Below are 10,875 nucleotides of genomic sequence, written 5' to 3'. Positions count from 1 at the left end.
ACCTGGAGCTGGGCTGCCATGAGTCGCTGGTGATGGCGTGGGCTGTGGCCCCTGCTGCAGTGGGTTGCCATGGGCTACCGTGTGTGGCCAGCAGCCAGAGTGAGCGGCCATCCAGAAGCCGGCGACTGATCTGCCTCGCCCGGGAACAGCGCAATGATGGTGCCAACTTGGGCCAGTGAAGCGACGTCCTCCACAACTAGACTGAAGAACAAAATGCCAGCAACTTGTCTGTTCCCCTTCCAATTCCCCAGCGCTGTTCCCATCCCCCAATTAAAAAAAAAATCTAAAAAAAGAAATGATAGAAAACTTTGGCTGTGAATTAGGTTCTAGGCCTCTTTTTATACATTCTCAGCTGTTAAAACCATTGAGGACTTTATTATTAGACAGTACTACCCTGTGAAGCTGAAGTCAGTGCCTGCAGCTTCACCACGGACGAGCTCAGATGAGGTTCACACCAAAGTTCACAGGCTCATGAGGAGGTAAACTTGAAATCCATGCCTGAACCCAGGCTGTACTTCCCTTTAGACAACACCATCTCCTGAAGTTCACGTGGAAAGGAAACAAACACCTATGGGTAACGATACATGATTTAATTTGATCCTCAAAACCTTGAAGAAATCATTTTATCGGTCGGTAAGGAAACAGGCTGTTTCATCCTATGAAGTGTGTAATCACTCTGTGTAATTAGAGAGAGATCCTGAAATTAATGAAAATGGCAGGATTAATACCATCAGACTGAGCAGTGGCCCCAGACTAGTGTCTATGTGATGAGTATTTTTGTTTTCCGTAAGTCAGAGTAAACTTGAATGGGCAACCTGAATTATAACTGAGGTACAAAGGGGTATTTATCTAGAGAAAAACACAAGACCAGGTTTATTTCATACAATGTTATTCACACATTTTTCATTTTCTAATTTATACATAATATACAAAGAAGTGAAGATAACATTATTTCATATGAACCAATAAGAGCCAGGACTTAGACAAACTGGTCCAGAAACAATCCATGTCAAAAGGAGACACTCAAGAGTCAAGCCCAAGTGGTTCTGCCCAGTTAAGATTCTTTATTCTGAAATGCCATTTTCTAATTTTATCAAAACTCCATGCCAACTTATTAAGTGGTGGAATCAGAGGTGGCAACAAAAACGGCACACCATAAAATTTCTACATTAACGTATCTTTTCAGACTAGGCCCCAAAGTATTGGGAAACTGGGTTGTCAACATTAGGACATATGGGACCATGAGGACCCCAAGAAGAGGGTTCACTTTCCCAATGTGCTCTTCTCTAGGACTTTCTAAATTTGCAAAGATAACTGCCTGTGCCAACAGAGGGTAAGGATAAAGGAAAACCAGGAATTCAATCGTGCAAATCGAGGAAAGTCACTACCAATCTCCAACAAGGACAACTCTGATCCTAAAACCATGAGCTGATAATGGGAACAAAAGTTCAACCTGGGGCCAAGATGCTCTGAGGCTGGCAAAACAAAGTAGGGCAGGGTTGAAGAGAGCAGCTTTGTATAGGGGTGCTGGGGCGGGGAGCACTGCCACTGTGACTGGGACATGCTGACGAGCCAGTGTGACAATGACAAGTGGTTGGATTTAATGGCCTCAACATGGAATGTTGGGTTAGAAAACTAGAATAATTCAACATTAAATGTGGAAAAGTATGCCTGGCACCCCAAACTTTATGCCATCATTTTTAGGCTCATGATATGAACAGCTAAGTGATAAAACCTTTATATTCAATATTGTGCTCAGAAGATGACTCGTCTTCTGCAGACTTCTAATAAAAAAATCCCTTACATGTTCAATCTAAAGAGATAGCATGGTTCGTTAGTTTTCAGCACTAAACATAAGTGGGTCAACATAAATGTTTTATACAAAATACTGACTTCAACAAAATACAAAGCACTTTCTTTATCTTTCAGAAACTGAATATACAAAGCAAGTTTTTTTTTCCAAAATATTTTCATAGGCAAAGGATTAAAAACGATTTTAATTATACACATATGGTCACAATTTTGCCTTAAAAAGATTGTTGGGAAATGTACATAAGGCCGCTTGTAAATGTACATCATGTCACTGTTATGTCTTATGTCCAGAGAAAAAAATGTTATCATACAGATTTGCTCTTACTTGGGAGTAGGCTATCCAAAAATACAGTACTCTTCTGTACAAAGAAAAAAGTCACATCACATTTAATAAGATGGAAGAAGCATTGGCCTCCATGGTAATCAAATAGCTCAGTCCAATACTTTCTATTGTGCACAATACCCTGACTTCTTGCAAGTGATCCAAATCCTAGCATGTCCATATTGACAGAGTCAACTGTGTTATAAAACAAAATGTTTCTCACATAATAAAAAGAAAGCTGGTTCATACTTCTGAAACCATAGAAAGATAAAAAATTTTTTAAAAATCACTCTTGATTTGGAGAAATAAATTTACATTATACAACACTATATGCCAGGTCAGAGGGCAGGGACGTCAATGTACACTAAAATGCAAATGTTTCCCAAAGAGATCAAACAAATTCCATTTACAGCATGAAGGTTTACAAATGTACACCTGTACAACCAAGGAAAGCATCACTACTAAATTAGCAAGGCTTTTATAATAAACATTGAAACAAGATTTGCTTTCAAAGTGTAAACTTACAGCTATTACTACACACACAATGCATATATTTATAGGAAGCAAAAAAAGCTATCTGAATATGTAATCATGCCTAAATGTTGAGCTAACAAATTCACTTTTCAGTGGCCCCCTTTTCACCTCTATCTGGTTCCTACTTTCTGAATCTACTATGAAAAAGCAAAATAAAGCAGCTCAACACTTCCTCAACATGTCCTTGTAATTCTATAAGCAAAACAATATACAAATTTCCACTCTTTCTCATTGCAAACCAAACCGAAAAGTTAAAATGGGACTTAACTTTCCGTTTAGTGCACATAACTGGATGGAAGTGTCATCATGATTGTTTTTTTCTACCGCTTACAACAATTACATATGTAAGTATATACACTACTTCTGTACATTGCCAGACGTTTTAGGGCAGTTTGTATTAAAACCACATCCACTGCAAATAACATAAGTTCTTTTCACCTCAAATCATTTAATTCTTGTCTTACTTGCTCAGCTTTATATGCATGATAGTTTGTGAATTACCAAAATACAACTTAACTTTCTTTTTAAAATATTAATAATATTCATGTAGTTGATTGTTAATCTGTTATAAAAGGCTTCACACAAAGGACAAAAAAAAATGACTATATTTCTATATACATCTCTATAAACCTGTTGTGCTATGGGGTCTGTAGACCTACCAGACTGCAAGCCAGTTTATTAAAAGAATACTGTACTTTTTCCTTTAAAAACTATTTTTGTGACTTTACAAGGTAAAAATTTACAAAATATGTGACAGCTTTTTTTGATACAGTTACATCATATACAGGCATTCTGTGCTTTGCCAGCAATCCAATCTGATAGGCCTCCACTCAGGGTGGAATATAATTTATAATTCACCACCCCATTCCCCCCCAAATATACACAAGAACCTTAAAAAATTTACAAATGGATGAATAAAGTCAATAAATAGTTTTGCTTTAAAAAAAATTTTGAAGATTCATAGCTGAGTTGTGTTTTGATAATTCACAAAAGAAACGTGCTTTTCACATGGTTAGATCATCTTTTTTCGTTTTCCTTTACAGCATTCCATTTGGTGGTCCTCCAATAGGTCCTAGATCTGGGCTATTTTTCAAATAATATTTTTCCAACTTCGCCAGTATATGCTTTCCATATGTGTATTTGCGCAAAGTAGTAATGTGAGGTCGAATCTGAAAAACAAACCATCTGCTTAGGAAATCTTAAGCTATTTGTATTTCTGCTTTCTTAAAAAGCACCTCCAAATCTCAGTGATTTTAGAAGAATAATTGGTTTTCAAATTCAAATCCAAAGAAAGTTGTTTGCAAAAGCAGTTCTGTTCCATGCAATCTCGCCAAGCTTCTCCCAAAATTGTTCAATGAATAAACAAACCACTACTTGTAAACGACTACACATGCAAACAGTACAGGGGCTCCAAACAGAGCAGGAAAGTATCACTAGTAAGCTATTACATTTTTGTTAAGTTTGTGAAGGCAAAATTTTGTAACTTGAGATAGTTGAACAAAAATTCTATACAAACTGAAGCAAAACACATGAACAAGCAATTAGATGTGTGATGGCTAATACATTTAATGTGTTCAATATCTCCCTAATAGTTTTAAAAATGTAAATGAAAAGAATCATACCATTATCTTCCCATTCAGACTGGCAAAGATTTTATAAATAATAGTAACTGGTAGTTATGAGATAATAGTAAAATAAAACAGGCACTCTTTTTATATACTGAATAAATAGATATGCAAACCTGTGTAAGGTTTTATGAGAGCAATTTGGCAGTCTATATTAAAATGTGAAATGTTTATATACTTTGCACCAGCAATTCCACATTTAAAAACTTAACCTACAAAAACAATTACGCAAAGACATTCATATAAAAGTACTATTGATAATAGTAAAACAATTAGAAATAACCAAAATGTGATAAATATGACATTGGTTGAATAAGATTAAATGTGCTTTGTAAGTATATATTATTAGGCAGAAATGTTAAATTTTGAAAGTGGCAGAAAATTAATAAATCTAGTTGAAGAATTTTAAAAACCAGAAGGCCAAAAATATTTCTATGATCTTAGAAGATCACTTTCGCTTTATGTAAGGAGAGGTTTAAATGTACTTCATCCTGTTTCTTAAATGAATAAATTTAGAAAAAGATTAAGAGTATTTAAATATTTCCTCAAGTGTTCTCTTTAACATTAAGTTTTCCTGCGGAAATTAGTGATTTCGTAAAGAATCATTAGATTCTAGGAGGTTAGAGTGAAAGACAGTTTAACTGATTAAAAACACCAATCAAACCAATATACAGTCTCTCTTTCGAAAATGTATTAGGTTAGTGAGAAAATCTAATTAGATTAAAAAATCAATGTTCAACCCATGTAATATGGCAAATCAAGTATACCTAACTAAGACGGGGAGGGAAGCACAATTTAAAAGTAGATAAATATCAAACGCAACAATACATTAAAAGGATCATACATCATAATGAAGTGGGGTTCATTCCAAAAAAAAGTAGATAAAAAGATGAGAAATGAATGTGATTTCAATAAGATTACCTTAAGAATTTAATAAAACGGTACACCATACCTATATCTGCCAAAGGTTATCCACTGATTTTAGACTCCCTCCCCCCAAGTTATAACATACACGAGGAAATGAAAGTCTAGGGAAATTAAATGTGCAGGCAGCCTAAAGCGACACAAATTGAATCATCTGTTTTAAGAGCTACAAAATGTATTACCTTGTGCATGATTATCTTTCTCTGAGCAGGCTCAGCCATATCAATCATCTTCTGAACAACATAATTGGCATACTGGTCCTTCATCATGGTGTATAAGGCACTGTGAGGACCATCATTCTGGCAGCAAACTTCATCAATCAGTAAAGCTCTCTCAGCCCGGGACGCATGAGTAACACACTTTTCTACTACATTGCTAAAAATTAAAGTACATACACAAAAAATTATATTGCTATTTTTTCCTTACAGCAAAATTTCCTTGGCTTTTCAAAGAACTTGCTCAACACACTGGAAGACAGCAGAATCAAGATGAGATTCTCTTGTAATTCTCTTACAATTAATTTAAAAACAGAAATTACTATCATAGAACCCATACTGGACATCCATAAGCTTAATTATAGGCCTCTTAAAATTATAATTAAAACTGTAATTTAAAAAAGGAAAAACTAGGTCATCAATTAGGTCTGAGACTTTCACAAACATGCACTAAATAAATTTAAATTTATTCACAGCTCTTGGGGACAAATAATTCTCTAAATACAGATTTCAAAAACAATATACAGGCAAACCAATTTGTCATGTAGACTCTCTTAAGAATGAAACCAACATTCTGCATGTGCTTTTTGACTCTACTAAGGAAAAGATCATATTCCAATGTTATATTCTATACGAATTTCTGTGCTTACTAATAAAAGCCAAAGAGTTGAAAGACTTGATCCTTGGAAATAGAAAATATTGCAATACCTGGCAAATTTGTGTTGACTCAGGGCTAGGACCTTTCCTCTGATTTCGGAAACAATTTTGCTCTTGTCTTCAGGTCGTCCGTGTTCCAGGACATGCTGAATAACATAATTGCCATACTGATCCTATGTACAGATATTTAAAAATTACTTTCCTTAAGTCATTCCTTAAGAACAATGACTATCCTTTATAAAAAGATGTTGATCATTTTTCTAAAATCGAGTGGTGTAGTCAGGAGAATACACTAGTCTTTTGTCTCACTGTGTGTCTCTACAGTGTGTTAATTTAAGGAAATTTTATTTCCTAAAAACAAAAACCAAATCAAACCAAAACCATTTTCAAAAAAATACGTACAAACATTTCCAATTATTAGGGAGTTTATACCTGGACCAATTGCTCTGTGTGTTGGTGGAGTTCTTCTAAGATAGGTACGGTCTGCTCTGCAGTGCAGTGCTCAAGGATGCGCTGGATTACTCTGCAGCCGTAAGGATGAGTTGAGAGTACAAACACCTTAAAACAATTGCAAGATTTTAATTTCCATTCTCCGACATTTTTGCAAAGCTCAATGAGGGAGACAGGTTTTTGATGATATGCTCAATTAATGTAAAACAGAAGGGTGGGGATTCACATTTAATAAGAACACCACCACCATCACGTTGGCAAAGACTAGGCAGTGGGATGCTCAATTTAGGTGCCAACATATTTTAATTAGAAGGAACCTAACAAGAAGATGGAGGGCCTGTTCTAATGAGAAGAAACGGCCTGTGGGGTGGGGTAGTGCACAATGTAATTAAGATTAATTACTATGTATTAGTTACTAATTACTATTTTCTTTTATTATACAGTCTTAAGCCTTCCTCCTTTCTCTCCCCCAGGAAATTTGGAAAACACTGTGTTTATAATTCTAACAGAAATTCCTTTAATTCTTAAAACAATATAATTAAACTCATATTTCTACACTTTGAGCTTCAAAAAAAAAATGAAGCTATCTATTAATTCACCATAAAAGAGGCAGAAATTAATGCACATTCACTATTTTGTCTATTTTTGTATGAAAGTACTGGGTATTATGTTGTGACTTGTGAAAAATGTGTTAACACTCAAACTCTAAAATAATGCTCTGCTAGCTAGTTAGAAGCCAAAAATCACACTTACTTGTCCTTTGAAAGCATCAATGATAAACTGTAGTGATTGTGGCTGAACACACTCAATACACTTTTGTACAACATGGTTCCCATTCTGATCTTTCACACATTTGAGTACATGGCCATCTAGCTCCTTCACCATTTCACTCTGCAAAAGAGAAGATGAGATTTAAATAAATGCCTCATCAAACAATGTAACAGCATTAAAAATAGCGAGATGGAAACAAAAGTATACTGAAAATTTTGTTGGCAATTTTTTATATATCAAAGTTTAAAATACCCCAAAGTATAATCAGCAGAAGCCACTGAAGGTGAGAATTACTAAAACATTTTGCAAGATTATAATGTAAACTATACGTGAAATATAATCTAGTCATGAATCTACCATATTTAAAGTACTATCTTCACTGTGTACATCTTCCACTCAACTTTCTCAGCTGACAACTAATATAACTCATTCAACACTTTTTCTCTACTTAGTACCTCCCCAGCCCACAAATCATTATTTTTAATGACTGCATGAGTCTATCAAGTTCATGAAAAAGGCTAAGGAATTGAGTGCTTATGGGATATGTGATTTTTACATATTATCTCAATTATGGGAAGAAATTGGTGGATACTTTTTAAAAAAAATGATCCTATAATAAAGAATTTGCTTCAATGCAGGTTTTATTCATCAATTGATACCTTTTTCAGGAATAGATTCTCTGGAGATTTTAGGTTTTTGCTCATTTAATGGGCAAAAATGACCCCTTTCGATTTATATTTGATTACTAATAAGGTTAAACTTATGTATAGTAAAGTTTATTTACTGTGTTATTGTTTTTTAGCTAAAGCTCTTAATATTTTTTCTTATAAATTTATAAGAATTTGTTAAATAAACATCTTAATCCTTTGGGATAAATACAGGTAGCCATTCAATAATCTGTGTGCCTAAGAGTGCTATAGGAAATAGTACTATGAAAAAAGGAATACAGAATAATGTAAAGGTATTCACATTTAAAATCTCTCTCACACAAAAAACTCTCAAATATATTCTGACATAATTGTAGAGGAATCCACAAAGTCAAGATATAACAGATGTTTAGTTATAAACTAAATATGAACTAAATTACAAAATAAAATGTACTTAAGAATCCAGACAGAGACTATAATACTATTATTCATTAACTGGTTCATCTAAGGCTTTATATTCTCAAATATTAAATACATTTAAAATATCACTGAAGTATCTATATCAGTTTGAGGCTTATGGTAGAGCAGTTCTAAGCTTCTACATAATCTAATTTGTGGATTTTTCTCCATTGTAATACATCTTTAATTACTCTAAAAATCAGAATTACCTCCAGGGAAATGTTATTTTCTCACAGATTTTGAATGGTCTGATTAATGCATACATGTACATATCCAAACAGCCATATTGTTATTGTTTTTAACTCTGGAATTTACTTTATTGTATGTATCTGGGTTGAGAGTCAAAGCTGATCGCTTTCCAAACTTACTAAGCAAGAATATCTTTAAGAAATAATTACTTCCTTACTCTTATGTTTTGTTGTAATACTTAAACCAATTATGTACAAAATGGTATGTCTGGGGTTATGAATTCCATTTTAAGAGTTTGTTTAATCTCATACGAGTAATGTTTCAATTTATTTTAAAAATCTAGATCAACATTTATCCTCATCCCTTACTCTCTTTAATATTTTGTTTACTTCAAATAATTAAAAAAATTATTTTGATCAGTTATAGAAAAAATTTCCAAGAGTATGTGTTTGAATGGCATTAATCTTTTTTAACTTAAAATAGACTTTTCCATCTAAGAACATGGTATATTTCCCATTTAACTTTTATGTATTTCCTTTTTTTCTTAAAGAACTGTAAATCTCATTACGAGAATTCTTAGGTTACTTTTCCTGTTGAGTGAGATTTTTAAAAACTTTATATATGTTTTTAACTGGTACAGAAATGTAATTGATTTTTAAAATTTCATTATTATGATAGAAATATAAGTACAATCCAAATCAACAATGGCAACAGTAAAATGTATTCCCATTATGATAGAAAATCAAATAAGCAAGTGATAGCAAAAACATTTAATATTTTACTCTAAGATTGTAAGACAAAAAAGAATAAAGTAATTTAAAACTTGAATAAAATAATACAAAAATTTTGTCTTAACTTACAATTACCTGCTGGTCAGATGAAATAGACTCTAATGCTTTCTGAATAACACGGCAGCCATACATCTGCAAGGCTAAGGGTAGAACGTGACCACGAATACGGGTAGCCAGGGCTAATTTTTGATCCAAACTCCCAAACTAACAGAGAAGAAAATAATATTAATAAAAAGTGATTAAGTTTTATTTTGTTATATTTGAATAACTCACTGTTTACAGCCTACTGAAAAATAATCACCTTTGGTAATTATGCAGGAGGACGCATTTAGGTAACAGCTAATTAAGATAGAGCCAGACATGCTTGAAATGATAACTGTATTACTCTTTGGGGGATAAGTCATACTATCAAAAATTTCCTTGTTACTAACATATTACCTATTATTTTTTTAAAGGAAACATCTTCACTCTTCATTTCAAAGAAACAACGACAAAAAACCCCTCATCTTTAATATAATGAACTTCTGAGACATACATTTAGACTATATAATAATTCTCAAGTATATTCTGACATAACAAGCTACAAAACAGATGTTTAATTACAAACGAAAAATCAGGTAAATTACAAAATAATGACACCTAACAAATTCAAATAAAGACTATACTATTATTCATTGCTTCACCTACGATTTACTCCCAATGCTTTATATTTTCAGATATTAATCGGGATTAATATTAACCTTCCCATTTAAAGTAGGAGCATATATTTTTAAAAAATGTGTGATTTATAAGGTATCTAAATGTTGAATCACTGTTGTATACCTGAAATTAACATAATATGGTAAGTCAACTACTTTAAAAACCTTTTGTGATTAAATATATACCACAAAATATGTCATTTTAACCATTTTTAAGTGTATAATTCAGTGGCATTAATTATATTCACTATTGGGCCATCATCAAACACAATGCTTATAAATCTCCTCCATTGCCCCAAACAAATGCAATAAAAGCAGTAACTCCCCATTTCCTCTCCCCATCCCCCAGTAAACTCCAATCTACTTTCTGTCACCCTGATTGCCTATTCTAGATATTTCATGTAAGTGGAGCCCGGTATTTGTCCCTTTGTATCTAGCTTATTTCACTTAAAATTCATCCATGTTGTAGCATGTATCAGAACTTCATTCTTTCTTGTGGCTGAATAAAAGTCTATTATATGCATATACCCCATGTTGTTTATTTGTTCATCTGCTGGACATTTGGGTTGTTTCCACTTTTTGGCTATTCTGCATAACGCTGAAATGAACACATGGTGCTTGAGTCCCCTTTTTCAGTTCTTTTGGGAATATACCTAAGAGTGGAATTGCTGGGTTGTATGATAATTTTATATATATATTTTTAAAGATTTTTATTGGGGAATTGGGGGGATGGGAACAGCGCTGGGGAATTGGGGGAAGGGGAACAGACAAGTTGCTGTCG

The 10,875-nt window shown here is 33.4% G+C and overlaps 1 protein-coding gene across 9 annotated transcripts in view; it reads right to left on the bottom strand.

Annotated features, from left to right (window-relative positions):
* Positions 1 to 872: 872 nt before the first annotated feature.
* PUM2 (pumilio RNA binding family member 2) overlaps positions 873 to 10,875 on the bottom strand; it is a 95,625-nt gene continuing 85,622 nt past the window's right edge. For 6 of the 9 annotated variants that reach the window (XM_019652688.1, XM_019652607.1, XM_019652996.1 and 3 more), the window contains 6 exons: positions 9,466 to 9,600; positions 7,293 to 7,430; positions 6,522 to 6,647; positions 6,141 to 6,262; positions 5,400 to 5,592; positions 873 to 3,837 (listed from right to left, as the gene is read on the bottom strand). In XM_019652688.1, coding sequence (XP_019508233.1) covers positions 3,706 to 3,837; positions 5,400 to 5,592; positions 6,141 to 6,262; positions 6,522 to 6,647; positions 7,293 to 7,430; positions 9,466 to 9,600 — 846 coding nt within the window. In that variant the 3' untranslated portion in view covers positions 873 to 3,705. The remainder of the gene's footprint in view (positions 3,838 to 5,399; positions 5,593 to 6,140; positions 6,263 to 6,521; positions 6,648 to 7,292; positions 7,431 to 9,465; positions 9,601 to 10,875) is intronic. The other 3 variants (XM_019652768.1, XM_019653071.1, XM_019653145.1) reach the window with 1 other exon arrangement.

The sequence above is a fragment of the Hipposideros armiger genome, unplaced genomic scaffold (genome assembly GCF_001890085.2).
Source record: "Hipposideros armiger isolate ML-2016 unplaced genomic scaffold, ASM189008v1 scaffold_0, whole genome shotgun sequence".
NCBI classification, from domain to species: Eukaryota; Metazoa; Chordata; class Mammalia; order Chiroptera; family Hipposideridae; genus Hipposideros; species Hipposideros armiger.
This window is presented reverse-complemented; position numbering and strand designations above follow the sequence as displayed.